Raw genomic sequence first — 19,985 nt, forward strand, 5'->3', positions numbered from 1 at the left:
TGTCGCCAATCAATTGTCTGGCGACTTGATTGCCATCCATCCTGTCGTAAATCTTTTCCTTGATGCGGATTCTCTCTGACTCACCTGACTCTCTACTGGACGGATACCGGCTTTTGAGTGAGAAGGCCACCGCCTTTTATTCTTCCCTTTTCTTCCTATTCCTTTGTCCCACTGTTCTTTTGTAAAGGCCTTGGAAAAGGACAGGGTTTGCTTGCTGGGCGGGAGCGTTTCATGCGGCCCTTTGCAAGCAGCCGTTGTTTGCTGTCATAGGCGACCCCTGTCCCGAACTTTGTTTGGAAAGCTCGTCATCTTTTTTTTTGTTTATCGGCTGCGTATCGCGATATAAAAAGGTGGAGCGCCGTTCCTGCATCTGATCCTGGTTCTAGAACATTGGCCTTGGATCTGGCATCACCGGCGGTCACCCAGAAATTGGCCTGAGAAAGTCGACGTTACCGTATCGCCACCACAGATCGCGAGCCAATTGCTGTTGCGCCAATGGCAAAGACATCGCTAGACTCGCCGCCGCCGGGGGATTCGCTCTCTGCGGACCCTCACGACACGGACCCTGCTCTCCTCCGGCAGCACTCGCACTTGAAGTCTTACAAGACGAGCCGGTTTGAGTATCCCGAGATCCGCGTCTTCTATCGCCAGCATGTCAAGGCCGACCAGCTGCCCAAGAAACCGGCGCCGCTGCCCTTGTTGGTGTGCATTCCAGGGCTGGGAGGCTCTGTCGCGCAGTTCTACCCGCTACTGAGAAGCTTGATTGATCTGGCGCCGTGTCTGGCCATCGACTGGCCTGGTGGTGGGAGATCCAAGTTTGCGCCTACGCAATGGGAGGCGTACACTTCGGAGGCGCTGATGGAACTGTTGGAGGTTGTCATTGAGGACCATCGCGACAAGGAACATGATCAGGGCGTAGTGTTGATCGCGCACAGCATGGGAACTGCGCTATCGGCTGGCTTGGCGAACAAGAAGCTCCCGCACAAGACGCCTCTTGCCAAGCACATTGTCGGCCTGGTAGCGATTTGTCCCGTATCTGGACCGATGGAGGAAGCAAAAGCGACGATGATCAAGAGGCTTTTCTGGATCCCCGGCTGGATCTTTGCCCTGTGGCGTGCGTGGGATGCCAGGGGAGGACTCAACAGCACCAGCGTCTCGCGCTTTGTGGGAGAGGGCGCGCCTACCGAGCTGAGGCTCATGCAGTATCGATACAACCAACAGAGCCGAACACCGGTATGGAGACGAATGGCCTACGGCGCATTACCAGCTCAGTACCAAGATGGGAAGCCTGTCGGTGGCATTCCTGGACTTGATGCGTGGGCAGGCTTGGATATCCCCGTCTTTCTCATCGGCGGCGAAAATGATAATGTCACGTCGCCCAAGGAGATTGACAGGATTGTAGGCGCATTTCACGCGATGGATGATGCTGTGGTGTCGGATGGGACTGAGCAAGCAGCGGATGCTTCAGGTCCAGATTCGCCCGAGTCTCTGAACGGTTCAACACAGCTCGATGCTACTTCCAACGGCAACCGCTTGATTGCAGAAGACGCTGACGACACCGACTATGGCGAGAGCGATGTCAATAGCCCCTCAACACCCGTCGAATATCCGCCAGACTTGCCGCCTCAGTCGCAGCACCCCATGAGAGCCGTGCGGTCCATCGTCCTCACTGGGTCGGCAAACCACACGCTCCTCTACTCCCCGCGTACTGTCCGAGCCCTCGCCGGCCTTGTGTCGGACTTCCTCGCTGAACACATCACCCAGCGCCTTTCCCTCGCCTGGCAGCTCCAGCACCTCTCGCGTGAGGGCAAGTGGGACGTCAAGAACCTCATCAAGTGGCAGGGTGTAAAGCCCGTCTCCGAACCCATCGGGCCCAGCGGAAAGCCCGTCTTCCGTGTTATCAAGACGCTCCGCGAAGTAGACGACGTGCACTGCCCTACGGCCCTTGCCGACAACTGGGGCCACGTTATCAAGGATGTCATTGACATCTCCAAAGACCAGCCCGTTTACGACCCGCGCGGCCTTGAGCGTCGCGGAATCCATTACCACAAGTTCCCCACAGTGTCGAAAATCCCACCCGATGGAGACACCGTCGACCTCTTCATCAAGCTGGTCGATTCAGTCCGCGAGGCGCAGCGCGAACGTGCCGTAGCGGAGGGGTGGGCCGATCCAGAGCAGTGCGTCGTGGGCGTCCATTGCCATTACGGGTACAACAGGTCCGGGTACTTTGTCGTGTGCTATTTGGTCGAGAGGTGCGGGTTTGCGCTGGCGGATGCGATTGAGGCGTTTAAGACGGCGAGACCGAATGGGATTCGGCATTCGCACTTTTTGGATAAGTTGTATATGCGGTATAATCTCGAGGAGAGGGCCGTTGAGAGTTGAGCCTTTTCCTTGTCCTTTTTTTTTTGTTTTGTTTTCGGGGTTGGATTTTTTTTTTCTTTTTGGGATGCTTGAGAGAAGATTTTGCATGGGCTATGATGGGATGGAATAGATGGAATAGGTTATATGATTAACAAACGGGATAACGGTAATTAAGGCGTTCCAGCGGAATTTTGGGGGATATGAATCATGATATCCTGGTGTATTTGTAGTGCTAGCTATTAAAACCAAACTCTTTCTCCGTCATTCAAAAAAAAAAAAGAGAAAAGAGATGCTATGCTCATTGCTATATGCGAAACAATCTATATCGGGGAGAGGAACATGCTGAATCTAACAACCAACTCGCGCGCCAAAACCAATCCAAAGAGTATAGTAAAGCCATCTAGCTTTCTACTCTAACAACCCAAAAATCTCGTAATCTCTAAACCTCACACCTTCTGCTCTATCAACTCAAATCTCTAGTGCGTGATAGTGCTCTACAGCGCCCATCTGCTCGGTCGCCATGCTCTTCGCAGCGGCACCGGGCTTCTCCGTCTTCTCCCTCAGCTCCTTGGTGATCTCCTCGACGTCGACTTCGAGATAGTCCCTCAAGAACTTGCCGACATCCGTGTTCTCGACGTTACCACGAAGCTTGTGCGTGCCAGGACCTCCAGACGAGTAAATGTTGACGTCTACGGCGGTATGTCCATGGGTGCTCCAGCCGACGTGCGCGCGCAGGGAAATCATGGCAGAGAAGATCTCAAGGGCTGCCTCGGCGTTGTCAGCCAGGGCCTCGAGCTCGTCCTCGGAGGCGTTGGAGATGCCGAGGCCGGGAACGACGAGTTCCTTGTTGATCCACTCCTTGAGGTCAGCCTTGGCCTTTTCCCTCTCCTTCTCCATCTTGTTGTTGTCCTTGAAAGAAGGCGAGACAGATGCTGCGTGGGAGCGGAGCTTGGCGGCGAGGAACTCAGATGATGAAGTGGCCTTGGCGAGGGCGCGAGGATACCAGTTGTACACTGGCAGATGGCCGGGCTCCTGGATGGCCGTGGCGAGACCGCCGGTTTCGTGGTCGCTGGTGGCTACGAGCACCGTCTCCGTCTTGCTGTCGGCGATAAAGTCAAGGACGGCCTTGAACGTCTTGTCATATTCGAGAACCTCGCGGACCTGGGCAGCAGGGTCGTTGAAATGGCCGGCATGGTCGATGCGGCTGGCCTCAATCATCAGGAAGAAGCCCTTGTCCGAGTGCTTGGTTGCCTTTTCGAGGGCTCGCAGGGCGGTGGTGGCCATCTCGCTCAGGCTGGGGTAAACATCGTTCTGCTTCTGTCTATCGATTTCGAAAGGAACATCTCGCTCAGCAAACAGGCCGAGGAAGGGAAGCTTGACCTTGTTGCCGCCGTTGAGAGCGTCAAAGCCTTGGCGATCATTGGCGTAGGTCCACCCATGCTTCTCCTGAGCCAGTCGCGTAACGTCCACCTCGTCCTCACGGCATCCGCCCTTGGTGGTGTTGGGCAGGAAATGGCAGCGGCCACCACCGAGCATGAGATCGACAGAACGGCCCAAGACGCCCTCTCCGATTTCCTGGAGGGCAATTGAATCCTGCATCTCTCTCCCCAGGACGTGGCTGACGAAGGTGGCGGGCGTAGCATCCGTGATGTCGGTTGTGACAACCAATCCCGTTGTGTATCCGACCCTCTTTGCCGCCTCCATGACGGATCCGCACGGCTCAAAGTCAGGCAGGACTGAGATGGCGCCGTTGTAGCTCTTGAGGCCGCAGGAGAAAGCGGTGGCGCCAGCAGCGCTGTCAGTGACCAGGGAGTTGCTGGAGCGGGTGCGGCTGGTGCCCCAGAAGTGCTGGTCCAGGACAAGAGTGTCATTCTCAGGGAGGTTGTTGATATACTGGCGGTAGCTTCGGGTCAAGGAGAGCGATGCCGGGCCCATGCCGTCGGACACGACGAAGACGAGGTTGCGCTTTGGAGCGACCTTGTCGTTGTCGCCGTCATGGCCGGTCTGCGCGCCATGCTGGATCCAGACGGCAGCGACAATGAAGGCGGCAGTGGCAAGGAGGCCCCAGGCGAAGAAGGCAATCTCGCGGATGCGTGAAGAGCGTAGGGCGGCCTTTGCCTGAGCGGCTTCGGCCGACTCGCCGCGGTTGGATAGGAGAGGGTGGCGTTCGGACGGCTGGATTGCTGGAGTTAGCACCTGTGATGTGATGGCTTGGCTCTTCGAGAAGTAGAGAATCGATGGGGGGGATTCATACCATTTTGCCCAGCCTGATGAGTGAACTGATGGGTTTGCTCTTGAGCTGGAGCGATGCAATCTCCAAGTTGAAGCCTTGGGGCTAGTGGAGGCGGCAGATGAGGTTGTATGGACGGGATTGGATGCGTCACAGGCCAGCGTTATAGCGGGTTGCTAGCGGCGAGAGCCCTATAAATTGCAGCTAAACCCTTGCACGGGTGCGGTGGGGCGCTGCGGCTGGCCCAAGGCAGATGGAGGTCGCGTGCCTGAAGATGCCTAATAGGAGTCGAGCGGCGCTGCACGGGATGGTTGGCGGTCTGGAGAGGAGACGGTCTGGAGAGGAGACGACCTGGATGAATCAGATTAACTTCAATCGTCGATGAGTTAGTTCTCTCGTGACTCGAATCGCCGGTCACGCCCATCTCGCCCTGCCAGGTCATGAAGCCCTCATTACTCGCCATGCCATGTTCTGTGCGATGGGGGCTTTTGCATCGATAAACTCCCATATATTACTATGAGTGCTGTACGGCAGCGGGTCTGCACTGCATCATGTATGTATGCACTTCCGCCGACTTGGGCCAGGATTACGGGATTGGCTGGTGAGCATTACTAAGTCGTGATCCATCATATTACTCTCCGTCCTGCTCTGTGTCTCTCCTGGCTGCTCCTCATTGGCGCGGCACTTGCAATCCGGGGCTGGTGGATACGTGTGTCGATGCTACTGTGCTGTACCTCGTCGATATTACGAGTACATGTGCTGGCACCGTCTCCGATTCACTGTCGGAACATGACGATACATCAGGTGTATGCAGGGTGCTGGGGCTGTGCTAACTGTTAATCTACTGTAGTATTTATGCTTGATGGGGCGGGATGTTCTGTTCTGTTCTGAGCCCTTCTTCAGATCCACCGCGTACATATATTCAACCATGAGAGAACCAGAGTGAAAAGGAAGAAGATGCCCAGTCCATACACCGAGGCTCTGACACCTACATTCTGTACCGCAAAGATCGTCACAATATGGTTAAAGCTGCCAATCCTGGTATTACCAATAACGAAATCTGTACGCTCGTCTTCCCCCATTCAGTGAGATGCTTCTGCTAATCTACGTTCCACCAAAGCCCAAATGCTGGGACGAGCTTGGAACCAAGAATCGACACAAGTGCGGGTGATTGGTTAGGCACGCATGCATACATTGCTGGTTACATCGACTCTGGCCCTCCATACTTCCCGCCGCCTCAGAGCAACCAGGTGGTGCAAACAAGCCTTCAAGAGCCTGTGCGCGATGCCATGGCGCCCTGTGTGGCCTCCCGCGGGAAGAAAGACGACAAAACAAGCCGCGTGTTACGGCTGTGGGAAGGGAGACGTGCTGACGACTGCAGCATCCGGCCTGGGATAGGTTCTTTTACGAGCAAATGCCACGCCAGGCTCTCGTTGAAGCACTGACAGCTGCGTTTGTAGTCATCGCACGATTTCACAAACCGTCGATATCAATCTCTTGTGCCCTCTTCTTCCTCTTTCTTCCAACTCATCATGTTGGATATTTGACTGAAGCATGACCGGACAAGATACGCAGGACAGACACGCAAACCTTGGTGGCGTGCGCTGTTGTTGTCTCTCACATCGGCGACAAACCCGACTGAGGGCGTTTTACAAGTACTTTCAGGTCGAAATCGCAAGCACCAAAACGGTGCACGCTGCAATCATTCAGTCGATGAGCCGTATGGACACAAGCTATAAAATCAGAGATGAACAACATTCGGAAACGAAAGGCGTCACTCAATCTCGACAATTCATACAATGTGCACATACATCTTGATCCTATACCACTGCGGATGCTACGGGTCCATTACATGCCACACTTCCTGCTCCCAGATTATGTCCGAGATCCATCGAATCAACGAACCGGAGGCTTGGCAGGGCGAGGGGCTCAATCAACTTCCCTTTCATATGGACGACGAGTGTGGGCCGTGGTGGCACAACACGATTCTGGTTCAAAGAGCGGCCTTTTGCGACCAGTTTTGGGAGAACCGCTGCCCATCTGAGCAGAGGACGGCGGTGTGGCCGGGGTTTGACTAAAACATTGAAAGGCAAACAAAAGGAAGATTAAAGTGGCCAAAACCCCTGAGTTGAGTTGTCTAGAACCTCATCGTGTTTGCATCTGAGAACGTTTTACGGAGCCCAGGTGCTGTGTTTGGAAACTCTCTCAACTCCCCACGGCCTCAAATGTCACTGCGAGCATGTAAGTGCCTGCTAGCATGACCCCTGAGACGACAACCCCTTTTGGCAGTGACTGACTTGTTTCAGTTTCATGTTGTCGAGAAGCTCAGAAAAAGACTTTGCACGGAACAGGGGGTTAATTTGCATGCGGCCAGCCCATGCCAAGGCCCAAGACGTCATGCATGATTCATGATTCAGATCGGGGAGAGAAGCACTTGCAAGGTTGGCTTTCATCTTTCCCTCCTGGCCACGAGATGCTGCTGCATTGGCAGTTAATTTGATGAGTGGCATATGCTGACGGGCCAATTGCTGCGCTGCGCATTGTCACCGCTCTGGCGCATATGCACGCCACCGAGAGCTGAGGGCCTGCTGTCACCTCGGCGGCGGCTGCTTTCAAGCCACGCAAACTCCTGCGTCCATCATGAGTCGCACACGAGCTGAAGTCAACCTGTCAGAGACAATGGCCTGAAGCCCCAGCGGCTAATCGCGATGCGGCTTGATCTGGTTTGATCTGGTTTGATCTGGTTTGACCTGGTGTTTTAACAGGTGGGCGCTAAGCTCCCCAGAGCCCAGAGCCCAGAGCCCCAAAATCCCCAACGACTGCTTAGTGGCCGGCTGGCTCCGGATTTACAGGCGATGCCCCCCTGAAGGCTCCAAACACCTAAAACACCGAAACAAACCCCCGTGTCGTCTCAAGTGCGTCTAGATGGCGGCGCTGAAACGACTCGCGTTGGACAAGGACGGCGACGGCCCAATTACACTCCGCGCAGGCCCTGATGAAGCGTTTCGTTTGGAAGGACTAGGATGGGCTTTGCGGCAAAAACACCCAAACGGCCATGTGCCCGCCAGCACGCGCCGACAAAGACCCCGAGCCGCGAAATGAAGGGTCGAAACCCGAGCGTTCTTTGTCGGATCGAGCCGACAATGGGCGATGCTGCAGCCGCGGTTCGCGTGTCTGGCGAATGCGACCCTGTGCGAGCACTAGTGACACAAGATGAGCGAGGTGAGATGGATATATAAGGTGACGGCGCGGTGCCGAGTCTTGGGATGGGATTCTAGAGTTCTGGTAGTTGCTCTGAATAGCTTCACTTTGCGTGCTGTGCTCGCTTCCTTCTTTTTTCTTTCCCTTTTTTTCTTCGTTCCTTTTCGATTCTTGCCTTTGACAAGGCCATCTGCTGTGCAGATTTTACAACGTTCTCTTCGTGAAAAGCATATCCTTCTATCCTTTCTTTTTCGGTCCATTTGAGATATCATTATCATATAACCCTCTTTATTGAGCAAAATGATTTCCAAGACGACCATTACTTTGCTCTTTGCGGCCCTTGCTGCTGCCGGGCCCATCCAAATCCGAGAGGTAGCATCTCTGGACCAAGCTGCTACCGCTGAGGCTCACCCCAGGGACAACACTGCTACCCGCGCCTTTTCCAACGTCCAGATCAAGACTTCTGATGGCAAATGTCTGAGCGTTGACCCCCTCTCTGGAGACTTCCGAGCAAACTTGACGCCCATTCAGATCACCGACTGCGGCAGCAAGGATGGCCAGGGCTGGGATGTCATCACTTCCGGCGTTCACAATGACCAAAAGGGCGAGGCTCTGATCGTGAGCACCCTTACGCAGGCCTGCTTCAACTTTGACCCTCGACGTGCTGCTGGCAACCAGGTCCTCCTCTTCTCGTGCGGTGGACGAGCCGATGGCGGCGGCCAAGTCACCAACTCTCAGCTGTTTGCCTTTACTGGAGGAAATGGCCCTCTGAGCTTCACCCCTGGCAATGATCCCACCAAGTGCTTTGCTGCCAAGGGCAACGTGGTTGACATTGCTGACTGCAACGCCAATGATGCTACACAGAAGTTTACTTTTGGCGGCTCTGCTGGCGGTTCCGGCAACAACAACAACGGTGGCTCTGCTGCCAGCTCGGCTGCTGCCAGCTCCGAAGCTGCTGCAACTCAAGCCTCTTCTACCTCAGCCGCTGCTGTGACGAGCGCTGCTGCTGCTGCTTCTTCCAGTGCTGCCCCTGTGGATGACCAGAACGCCCAATGCTCTGCTCCCAAGATTGTTACCGTCACTGATGTTACCACTGTCACTGCTGGAGCTCCCCCTGCAGCTGAGGCCACTCAATCTGCGGAGGGCTCAGCGGCTGCTTCTACCACTGATGCTGCTGCTGCTGCCACCTCGAGCGCCGCAGTCGTTGTCAACCCCGGTGAGGGCAGCTCTCAGACAACTGCCGCCCCGCCGCCTGCCATCACCGGCAACCCGACGACCCCCGTGCCCGTCTCCGGAGCTGGAGGCACCCTGAACCCCTCTGCCGTTGCCGAGGCCCAGAAGTTTGATGCCACTGCTGTCCGACCTCTGGAGAGCGTCAACATCCGCGCCGCTGATGGCCGATGCTTCTTTGTCAACCCGACTGCCGGTGATTTCCGCGAGAACCTCATCCCCGTCGGGCTCGCCAAGTGCAGCGAGGATGCCAGCCAGAAGTTTGACATTGTCACCAAGGGAGTCCACGACGACGCAAAGGACGGCGAGGCGTTGATTGTCAGCGTGCTCACCAACGGCTGCATCAACTTTGACCCCCGCAGAGCCGCCAACGACCAGGTGGTTATGTTTTCTTGCGGCGGACGCGCCGATGGAAGTAAGTCATTGACATCATTCCCACCCGATCTACCTGATCTGCTCGATCTACCTAGGTCCACTCGATCTATGGATATACGAGCAGTGTAGTATTGCATAACGGTGAAATTACAAGAGATGCTAACAATAAACCAACAGGCGGCCAAACCGCGACTTCGCAGCTGTTCCCCTTCAAGGCGGGCTCCAACAACATCCTCCTTACACCGGCGTCGGCTAACAACAAGACTTGCTTGGTTGCTGGTGCTAACAGGGTGGAGTCTGCGCAGTGCAGTGGCCAGAAGGATCAGGTCTTTGAGCTGGTGGAGATTCTGTAAGATGCATGTGAGAGTGGCTCGTTTCATGGAGAGCCAGGGGGGAGTTTGGGATGCATTGCAGTCAGCCGCTAATACGGCGTTATCACTGTAGAGGAAGAAGAAGAGGAAGAAGAAGAAGGGGGGCTTTTCACTGTAATACTAGAACTTGATTCTCTTTCTTTGCCTCGCCGTTGACCATGACGGAGATACATATTCATTTTGACGACCGCAATGGATGTACATACCTCAACTTGTAAAATACCTTGCATCTTGAATGAATCATTCTGCGTGGCCAATTGCAGCATCAATGCACAATCTCGCGCCGTGATTGGCCGGAGCCGCTAGATCATCGCTAGAACAAACGTCATGCTAAAATTGGCCTAGAACTTGCTGCCTTAGGGGGGTTTTGCGCTTCTATTTCTTGTTTCGAAGCGAACCGGCCATGTAAGCCTTGCTAATAATAATTAATACCTCTGGGTTATTAATCTTAGGCGTTTGGCAATAAGATGATGACACGATCCGGCTGGTTGATCTTCTGCTCGTGGCACTTTTGTCCTTGAGCGCGAATTGGATGGAAGACACGGGCGAGTTTGACGCTGCGACGATTGCTGGACGAGCTGGATGAGGCTCGACGAACGACGATTCTAGCTTCGATCGAGATATCGCCATTGCCGTCATCTAGAGCGACGCGACCGTCGATGCGATAGCTCTGATAATCGTTCTCCCTCTCCCTCTCGATCCCCCTCCATCTCTTGCATATTACTCTCGACGATTCTCCCGGCGCCATGGAGCCTATCCAAGAGGTCGAGACTGGCGCTCCAGCCTCGAGGCCCGTCTTTAATAGAGTCCATTACGACCTCAGTCTCGACACAAACGCTCCGGCCTCTCCTCCTCAGGCCGACGTGCGGCGACTCTCGCGCTCCGACACGGCTGTCCACCGCGAGCCGTTTTCGCCTCTGCGACGCCGACGAAGCACCCGTGTCGCAACCTTTAGAACGATTGAGGACACCGACGACTTCGACTTCGATGCCACGTACACGGAGCGGCCAGGCTGGCAGCCGGGATCAGAGCCTGGGTTCGATCCGAACCTGCCAGACGGCGGCCATGCCTCGATGCCGACGCTGAGCGCGCCGTGCGAGATTACCGTGGTGGACTTTTCCAAGGACAGGATGGTCAAGAAGCACTTTGACAATGACAACTTTGTGTCGTTTCTGACGGAGCCCAAGGAGGCGTGGGCAAAGTGTCGGTGGATCAACATCAATGGGCTCAGCTGGGATGTGATTCAGGCGGTTGGCGCGCACAAGGGGCTGCACAAGCTTGCGCTGGAGGATATCATGAATATTAGGAACAGGACCAAGGCCGATTGGTATCCGAGCCATGCCTTTATCGTCATGACGCTGCAGAAGCTGGTCCATCTCGTTGACGAGGATGACGCCTCATCTGATACGAGCAGTCTCCTTTCGTCACGGTCTTCGTCGAAGCTCAAGAACCTGTTTCGCGGCTTTGGACGCAGCAAGGACAAAGCTGCTGGTTCCAACACTTCATCGGTGGATCCGGAGAAGCGCACCGTCACAAAGTGCATGACGGAGCTGTCTGAAACACCGGAGCTGCATGAGACGTCCATGATTCGCTCGCTGCAGCGGTATCATGCCTCGGGCAACGAGATTCGCACCGAGTACATGGAGGCGAATTCGATTCTTGCGCCGCTCAACCTGGCTGTTGCGGCGGAGCAAGTGTCCATCTTCCTGACGGCCGACAACACCGTCATATCCTTCTTCGAGGTCTCTGCCGGAGATATCGAGAGGCCTATTGTCACACGTTTGAGCAACCCGGGCACGGTCCTGCGCGAGTCTTGCGATGCCTCGCTGCTGGTCCAAGCCATCATTGACGCCATTATCGATCTGGCCATTCCCCTGACGGCCGTCTACAACGACGTGCTCGGCGACCTGGAGTTGGACGTGCTCACCTCGCCCAGCATCAAGCAGTGCAAGAACCTGTACATCTGCATCAGCGAGATCAACAAGATGCTGCGCTTCCTCAACCCCATCGACAACCTGGTCAACGTGCTCCGCGACCACCGCACCTCGCTCACCCACGAGCAGGCCATCGCCGAGCTCGAGAACCCGGCCAGCGGCGTCATCGTCACGCCCATGACGCACACGTACCTGGGCGACGTGCTCGACCACTGCATCATCATCACCGAGGCGCTCGAGCAGTGCAAGCAGTCGAGCGAGAACCTCATCAACCTCATCTTCAACACCATCGCGGCCAACCAGAACGAGAGCATGAAGCAGCTGACGACGGTGACGATTATCTTTTTGCCGCTGACGTTTATTACGGGGTTCTTTGGGCAGAACTTCCCGTCGGAGGGGTTTCCGGAGATTAATAACGGGATATGGTACTTGTGAGTTTTCCCCCTATCTCTGTTCGTTTGTTTATATCGGCTGGAGGAGGACGGAATGCAAGAATAGAAAGGCTAACAGGGAGATTTTTTTTTTTCCCAGCTGGGCTTGTGCTGTTCCAACGGCTTTTGCGACGGTCCTGATTCTCATGCGCGAAATGATTTATTCGTGGTTCGTGCGTGTCATTCAGAGGAAGCGTGTGCTAAACAACCGCAAGAAGAACAAGGCGAAGAGGAAGATGCGGTGATTTACAGTCTGTTGTTTGGGTTACAAATTGTTCTTGCTTCACGTTTGAAGAGAAAAAGAAAAAGAAAAATCGTCTTTGCTGTTGTGGGTTGTGGTGGAAATTGTCGAGATACCCTTGAATATTATCTGTCTTGGTGTATGGATGCTATTGTTAGATATGATTTGTTTATTACTCGCATAAATGCTATTTCTTAAGAAGGGGCTGAGAATACCAGAGTCCATCCAAGGTGAAAAAAAAAGAAGCCTCATAATCTCATTACGTGATGCTGGAGAAAATCACATTCCACTCAGACAACATACCGCTCCTCATCCAGCAGCGTCCTCTCCCTCCAACTCTCCTCCACCCACTGCTCGCTCACCAACCGCGGTATCTTCCGCCGCGAACTCAGCCTCGAGCGCAACTTGTCGCTTACATCCCCAATCTCCATGGCATCGTCTCCCAACACCACGATATGCGTCACCGATTCGTCGTCCAGATCCTGGCTGCACGATCCGCCCGCATATTGGATGTATCGCTCCCACTTATCCTTGGTATTCTCCTTTGCGTCATCGGCGAGATAGAAGAGCACTCTGCAGCGTGAGAACATGAAGCTTCGTAGCGTGGTGACATCTTTGCCGTGTTGTTCCAGCTGTTCTAAAAACAGAACCTTGTCAAACGACTCCATCCTCTCGAGCTTCGGCATGTCGCGCAGCAGCTCTCGTAGTTCATCAACGCCCACATCTCGTGCGTAGCTGTCGCCAAACTGATCTGTATTTTGCGCCGCGACATCAAGCAAGGCGTCTGTCGCATGAAACAGGTGGCCTTCCTCGTACGGAAGCAGGAAGCCTCCGTTGGGCTGCTCCAGACAGTCTTTGATCCATCTGGGCCGGATAATGTCTACGTCGCCGTCTTTGATTAAGCTAGCGGCTTTGACCACTTTCTTGTCGCCGATGAGAATCATTTTTGTGCCTGCGGCGGCTCTCTGTGAGATGGAGCCTCCGTTTTCCTTGATGATAGATTCAAGCTGTGTTTTTGTCTTCTTATATGGTTTAAGCGACTCGGAGAGCACGCAAAATTCGAGGCCTTCAAACAGCTTTGACTTGTCGCCTTCGTATTGAGGAGGTGCCGCATCATCGCCCGCAATGACAAGCTCCTTTTTGACTCGCTTTGGATTTCGTCTTCTGCGATCTTCAACCGTCATCTCTATCGCCTTTATCTCGGTTTCCACTCGCTGTTTGAGCTCTTGAAACTCCTCTAAGGACAGTGCCGTGTCCCAGCTGCGGTCAAGCCTTAGCCGTCGAAACCGAGGGAATCGCAATGTAAAGCCGCGAGCGAATTGATCTGAAGGGCCCACGCTGGCGGCTTTGACAGAGACTACAACAGAGTCCTTTGGTCGAATCCACATGTCGGGTCGTTCAAACTGCTTGGCTTCGCCGCCTCCCAGCTCAATGTACTCTGATGGCGGGTTTTTGGGGTCCCATTCCATCCATTTGCCGTCGGTGCGATGCCGAATCTCTGCATAATCCTCTGTGCGAAAGCCGCCGCCGACTTTAAAGAAGCTGAAGCACTTTTCCGGGTTGGCACCGGCTTGAATGTGGTTCTGAGTGACGCGGAGACCGCACAGGAAACTTGACAACATGCCTCCTCTTTTTCCCGAGCCATAGTAGCCACCAATAATGACACAGTCGAGTGACTCGCCGAATTCTGACATGTACTCTGGTTTCACCTTGAGCCAATCGTCGTTGCGACTGTTTAGGCGATACATGGATCGTGGGTTCTTCAGGACAAGGCCTTCTGATGCGTTGGCGACCACGTCTCTCAATAGTGGCTCAATAGCATCGGCCGATGTGGCCTTTGTGTATTCGTGAACTTCCAGTCGTCGATAAACCGACTTGACTGCCTTGTCCAGAGCATTCCGGCGATCACGCAGGGTATACTGGGTCAACTGTTTGTCGTTCAGGTACAGTATGTCAAACACTCGAAATAAGGGGCGGTGGCCGGCTGTGTTCGAATCAGACTTGTTGTTTTGTTCTGCGATAGCTGCCGTCTTCAGAGTGCCAAAGGGAACAATCTTGTCAACTCCCATGTCCCAGGTAATCATCTCGCCATCCAAAATCAGGTTTCGCACGCCAGGCGCAAAAGCATTTTTTAAATGTCTCGTCAAACTAGAATTTTCATCTAGTAGCCCATTGCCGTATAAATAGGTATAGTCCTTGGCCTTTCTTGACCAAAAGCAAAATCTCCGGCCCCCTGGATGACTGGGGTCCTCCATCATGTGCATCTGCATGCGCTCGCCGTCCAACTTTTCCTCTATCCAAAACTCGGCGTCATCTTCCGTCGGTCGCAAAAGTTCAATCATCTTTTGGAACGAGGCTGGCATTTGGAACTGGGCTAGCTGTGGCTGAAGGCACTGCATCAATGCAATACCGGCCTCATCTTGCTCAAGTCTGAACTCGGGATCGTAGAGCTCCCAGCACACGCGCTTGAGACTTGAGGACACGCTAAAGAGAGTCTCGCCATCGGGATGCCACAGATAGAGAAACGTCTTTTCGGTCGCACCCACCTTCATCTGCTTCAAAATGATGCGAATGAGCCACATAAGCTCTTCTGCGTTCATGCGATTGTAGAAAGTCTCAAAGATGCGAAGGTTCTCAGCTTCTCCGCTCGAGGCAGCCAGCTTGTCCAACTGGTGATTGACCTCTGCAATGGTCATGTCGCCCGCCTGGACGCGCATTGGCCGTTTCGAGATGACCTCGAAGCATCTGCCGGCAAAATCGCCAGCCAGACGTGCCCCCGTTGTTTGACCCGGCAGCTTCCAGTGCAGGAGATTGTAACCGTCCTCGGAGTTTTTGTCAATCTTCATGAGCTTGACCAGAAGCTTTCCTATAGCATTCTCTTTCAGCCCATAGACGCCGCGATCACGATCCTTGTCTGGTAGAATGAGTCGCAAAGCTGGATAAAAGTCATCGCCGACCTCTTTTCTCCACCGCGTGATGAACCTCTCGACAATGTGTCGTCTCTGCTCCTGCGGCGATAGCTTGGCCAGTCCATGAGGGCCCTTTTTGCTGGCGGGCACTGATGCACCGGCGGGCTGCTTCTTGTTGTCATTCAATGGATTGAAGAGGTCCCTGAACAGCTCCGAGAACTTGAGCGTCTTGGAATGATTCCGCGGCTTATGGGGATACCTTGATGAGTGTCAGGAGAGGCAGCTAACCCAATAAACAAACACAGACGACAGACTTACTTTTCGGCCAATTCTTCCTCTGTCATGCCTCCTGTGCCATATTGGAGGTCATCTTCTCTCAGCGCATCCTCATTGGGAGTCTTTTGCTCCCTGGTCCATTTGCTCATGTCGCGCTGTGCTGAGGATTAGCGACTTGATCCGCTGTAAACAGTGTGATGCTATAGCGGCTAAAGGCGAGAAGCCGATTGGGTATAGCCGTCGAGCAAGATGTCGCTGCCCAGAGAGACGGGAATTGAATGGAAGAAAGTAAATAAATACGTCAAAAATTGGATGCGAATAAAGGCGAGTCGCGTCGTTTTTCGCACAGCTTATAGTCGGGTTTAAATACGGCTGCATCTGGTCAAGTTACAGATCCTTGAAGCCATTAAAGCTGCGATTTAATTGTGGGGCCAGAGGCTGTTGCCTGCAAGCCACGCCTGGAGCTCAGCTGCTTATGTAAGGCGAGGCATCCAGCATTGAGTACCTAGCTCTACCTGTTTGTAGCATCTTGTGGTCTTTGACAGCTTCGTCTTTCGCATTGATTGCTTCATCTGGCATTTCCGGGACTTGAAAGGCTTTTCCCCGAGACAATTGCACAGATCTTGCAATGACACATGCGACATGACGCATGACACACGCCACAGGGTCGGCAACAAGAACAAGACCCAATCCAGCTGCTTGGCCGTCTCTCCTCCTCCAAGCTCTTGATCGATATGCTGTCTTCCCACTTCGCCATGTGAATTGTATCATACATATAGGGAAGCCCATGACTCGAAATTAATCTATAATGGCAAGTATATTGCCATCTAAACAGCTGCCCAAACTGCGGTAAAGAACAACCAGTCACAGACCTACACGGTATCATGACACTCGTGGTCAGTACAACTCGATCGTGAGGGCAACACAAGGTAACATGTCGCTACTGTAACCGCCTTTTTTTCTTTGCTCCCAATGTATGCGCGTGGAATTTTTAGCCCGATGGCTGCTTAGTGTCGACATGATACTGGACAGAAGAAGGAGATATCCGTCCGTTTGGCCCTTCCGGAGCACTATAAAGGGCATCTTCCTTTCTGGAAAGGGGCAACCAGACATGTGTTTACGCTGATACAGACGCCTACTCGATGTTTGCCGCTTTTTTTCCAACTCTCACAGATATAATAGGAAGCGAGGATACCGATATCATCACATTCGCTACCACGCCTTGTTTAGCCAAATCACATTTACAAACTCCTGGAACTCCACACTCGTTATAGCCTCATCTTTATAACATTACCCAGAGAACACCTTCTATCAACAACAAACCATGGCCAGCGAAAATTCCGAGGATTTGGCTGTTAGGGACAACAGCTTTCCCATTGACTATAGCTTTACGATCGAATTCATGGTCGCACAGGAGCTGCCGGATTTCGATTACAGCTCTGGTACGGAGGAGCCGCAGGATTCGCGATTTGAAAACCTTTGGGTCTGTCCCGCCGAAGAACAAGATCCGTGTACTGCTATCCTGGGCAGGTGCAGGGACTTGCTGACGAATGAGAACGAGGCCGTGGCCGTCTGTGAGGACCCTTCAGCCCCCGATACTACGGTCACATATTTCTCTCGTGAGGATGGACCGCCCATGGGCTTAGGGGGCCACTGGTTTATCGAACCTTCTCCCACGACTTATTCAAGGAGACACAGCCCTAGGATGTATGAATGGTATGGCGTGCGGCTTCGCAGTCCAACGTACCGCGAGCTGGATCTCATGAATAGGATGCGGCCAGTCAAATGGATCCTTGGGTTGCTGCGAGAGGCACTTGTCATCCATGTCAACTCGACATGCAGATTCAACGTTCATGTCAAGCCCGCACTCACGCCAATTTCTCTGCTCACTGCTAAAAAGCTGACGACACTTGTGTGGGTTCTCGAAAAGGAGCTGCTTGAGCGCGTCTGTCCCAATTCTTACGGGTTGCCGTATCCTCACGTCAAAACATTGGAGACGTGTTCACGAATTGCGAGTATGGTCTGGTATGGCTCTGGGGGAAGAGTCCGTCAACAAGATCCCCTTAGGGCTGCTATCTCGAAACAACATCTTCCCCAGCTACGCGACATGGATCTTTTGACCAGGCTCGAACTCGTGTGGGATGCTAACTCGACTGAAGAGCTCGCTAAGGGTCTCCTTGGGACTAATGGCGCTGCTACATCGTTTGCTATACCGCCTGCGGGAAAATATTCTCATGGCCCGACGTTTGAGTTCCGTTATAGCCTCTGGCATCCTTACGACCAACTAGACGTATCCGCGTACTGGATTGAGCTGTCTATACGTCTCTTGCGGGCTACAGCGCGCAATGGCGACAAGTTCAAGCAGTACATCTCACAACTCGATGACTTGATACATGGCTTCTCAGTTAACAGCACGCCCGCGGCAGATCGATGGAAGGCGCTTTCGTCAACGCTTGGATTAACCGAGGAATGGTCGGCTCCCTTGGAGACCATCGTGGAGCACTACAAGAATGGCCAGCGGCTGGCTTATCGATGGATTGATAGGCAGGAGTTTCTGATATCACGAGACGGTGGCCACTGATGGGGAGATTACGCGACGATGAAGCGCCTTTCTCTCGTTTTCTGGGATATTATTTTGCTTAGCGCGTCTATTGAAGCGAATCATGTCTTTATTGCCTTTTATGATGGGACTCTCTGGTATAGTTTGGGGGGCCATCATGAGCGTAGGGCACGTTGTTATTCTATATTAAATAAGGCATGCTTCTGCAGCATGCCACAAATTCTCATTAATACTATAACTTTTAAATCTCCTATATGGTCTTCTATCTATAAACCGCAGCTGAAGCTAACTTAAGCTCTGCTCTATGTCTACTGTTTCGTTAGTCGGTAGCATCATCTCTACCGTCTTATTTTAACTCCCATTTCCGCGTACTCCTTGATCAGGAAACGCAGACCAAAGCGCTGAAGCCATCGCTCCATCGAAGGCCTCCCATGATGGCAATCATTACTGCCAGAGCGACCGCCACGCTGCTAAAGCCGTATATATACGAGTGGCGTCGTCCAAGGCTGCTCAGCTCAGCAACCCACGTCGAGATGGTTGTCAGACATCCGCAGAAGCCGTCCTCGATGCCCTGAAGCACCTGGCACCCTGCGAGTCCCCCTATGCGGGCGTGAGCGATATCCCACGACATGCCCATTACAGCGGTGCCGGCGATATTGGCGGCAAACGTTCCTAGGGGGAAGGAGGCGATTTTGCCGTTGAGGTAGATGGCGAGGTAGAAGCGGGCGAGGCATCCCAGGGGTGCAAAGATGAGGGCGAAGAGGATCTCGCCGCGCCATTTGTTGTGTGGGGGAAAGATTGCCATGAGGATTGCGCCGAGCCAGCAACCCCAGCCGAGGAAGACGCCGAGAGGATCGAGGATCTTGCGGGTTACGGGGTATGGAATGGATGGAGTGAATCGTTCCAAAGCGATGGCTAGGTGCGCCCCGACGATTAATCCTGATAGTGAGAGGGAGATTGTCGTGAGTGTCACGGCTAAGAGGGCCATGAAAGAGTATCCGCCGTTTCTGCCTGGTATTCCTAGACCGGGAGTGACCATCTCGTTGGACAAGGCGAGGAAAATGTCGCGGATGAAGCTTGAAAAGCTGGTGAAACTACCGCAAAAACCGGTAGCCAGGCCGATGTAGAGGGGAATGGTCTTTTTCGTTGCCAGATGGGCCTTCTTGGCTGCCGCCAGATCAATGATTTGGTCGCCCTGCCCTGAGCTCGCCTCGCCATTTTCATTCTCTTTTGCACGCGCAAGCAATTGGTCATATGAAGGCGTCCCCCATTCGAAGCGGAACAGCATCCGATCTTCGGAGAGAAAGCCCATGATGAGGCTGCCGCCGAAATTGGCCCATAGCACGTTGAAGATGACAGGTTCGCCTGCGTACGAGGTCAGGGCGCTCAATCCCACACGCGCAAGAGTGCCCCAGATGGCAAAGAAGACGAGGTAGGATATTGTGTAGATCTGGGTTGCCAGTCTTGAGACGTGGTGTTCCTCCTCCTTTTCATCGACGGCTTCGACATCGGTCAGTTCCCCGGTAGGTTGGCGCAGTGATTCTGCCACACTGGCCCGTCGCGACTGGCGCTCTTCACGGTCTCGACTCCGTACTTGCTCTAGACTGCGATGTCTGTATATGGCCGCTTCGCTGACGTTTTCGACGGGGCTTGTTACCGCCAACTCATCGAGGTTTTCCCAACTGTCTGGAATGTCGTATGTCTGGGCCGCGGCAACGGATCGCCGCCGAGCTTCGCGGACGGGGGATGGTGGCGTGGACATTGTTGGCGCCAGATGTCCGTCTGGAACATCGACTGATAATCCGGCGGCGCCATCGTCGAGATTCTGATATGCCATTGGGGCATTGTAGCTCGCGGAACTCGATC

At 53.8% G+C, this 19,985-nt stretch overlaps 8 protein-coding genes across 8 annotated transcripts; 5 read left to right on the forward strand and 3 right to left on the reverse strand.

Annotated features, from left to right (window-relative positions):
• Positions 1-495: 495 nt before the first annotated feature.
• TRIVIDRAFT_209433 (uncharacterized protein) lies at positions 496-2,529 on the forward strand (the record flags this gene model as incomplete). Its single annotated transcript, XM_014100131.1, has 1 exon — positions 496-2,529. One exon carries the CDS (start codon positions 496-498, stop codon positions 2,380-2,382), a length of 1,887 nt encoding a protein of 628 aa, XP_013955606.1.
• Positions 2,530-2,829: 300 nt separating this feature from the next.
• On the reverse strand, positions 2,830-4,618 carry TRIVIDRAFT_70583 (uncharacterized protein; the record flags this gene model as incomplete). Its single annotated transcript, XM_014100132.1, has 2 exons — positions 2,830-4,536; positions 4,616-4,618. The coding sequence occupies 2 exons, from the start codon at positions 4,616-4,618 to the stop codon at positions 2,830-2,832; spliced, it is 1,710 nt and encodes a 569-aa protein (XP_013955607.1).
• Positions 4,619-5,559: 941 nt separating this feature from the next.
• On the forward strand, positions 5,560-5,770 carry TRIVIDRAFT_52649 (uncharacterized protein; the record flags this gene model as incomplete). Its single annotated transcript, XM_014100133.1, has 2 exons — positions 5,560-5,653; positions 5,712-5,770. Coding segments are annotated over 2 exons (153 nt in total), but the record flags the coding sequence as incomplete, so codon positions are not given.
• A 2,361-nt stretch (positions 5,771-8,131) lies between these two features.
• TRIVIDRAFT_125871 (uncharacterized protein) lies at positions 8,132-9,741 on the forward strand (the record flags this gene model as incomplete). The annotated part of the gene is made up of 3 exons (XM_014100134.1): positions 8,132-8,824; positions 9,014-9,437; positions 9,575-9,741. Coding segments are annotated over 3 exons (1,284 nt in total), but the record flags the coding sequence as incomplete, so codon positions are not given.
• A 773-nt stretch (positions 9,742-10,514) lies between these two features.
• On the forward strand, positions 10,515-12,378 carry TRIVIDRAFT_52539 (uncharacterized protein; the record flags this gene model as incomplete). The annotated part of the gene is made up of 2 exons (XM_014100135.1): positions 10,515-12,133; positions 12,234-12,378. The coding sequence occupies 2 exons, from the start codon at positions 10,515-10,517 to the stop codon at positions 12,376-12,378; spliced, it is 1,764 nt and encodes a 587-aa protein (XP_013955610.1).
• A 167-nt stretch (positions 12,379-12,545) lies between these two features.
• TRIVIDRAFT_180472 (uncharacterized protein) lies at positions 12,546-15,463 on the reverse strand (the record flags this gene model as incomplete). Its single annotated transcript, XM_014100136.1, has 1 exon — positions 12,546-15,463. The coding sequence occupies one exon, from the start codon at positions 15,218-15,220 to the stop codon at positions 12,665-12,667; it is 2,556 nt and encodes an 851-aa protein (XP_013955611.1).
• A 1,420-nt stretch (positions 15,464-16,883) lies between these two features.
• On the forward strand, positions 16,884-18,140 carry TRIVIDRAFT_209435 (uncharacterized protein; the record flags this gene model as incomplete). The annotated part of the gene is made up of 1 exon (XM_014100137.1): positions 16,884-18,140. The coding sequence occupies one exon, from the start codon at positions 16,884-16,886 to the stop codon at positions 18,138-18,140; it is 1,257 nt and encodes a 418-aa protein (XP_013955612.1).
• A 358-nt stretch (positions 18,141-18,498) lies between these two features.
• On the reverse strand, positions 18,499-19,857 carry TRIVIDRAFT_116045 (uncharacterized protein; the record flags this gene model as incomplete). The annotated part of the gene is made up of 1 exon (XM_014100138.2): positions 18,499-19,857. A coding segment is annotated over one exon (1,359 nt), but the record flags the coding sequence as incomplete, so codon positions are not given.
• Positions 19,858-19,985: the final 128 nt, after the last annotated feature.

The sequence above is a fragment of the Trichoderma virens genome, assembly GCF_000170995.1.
Source record: "Trichoderma virens Gv29-8 chromosome Unknown TRIVIscaffold_71, whole genome shotgun sequence".
Classification (NCBI taxonomy): Eukaryota; Fungi; Ascomycota; class Sordariomycetes; order Hypocreales; family Hypocreaceae; genus Trichoderma; species Trichoderma virens.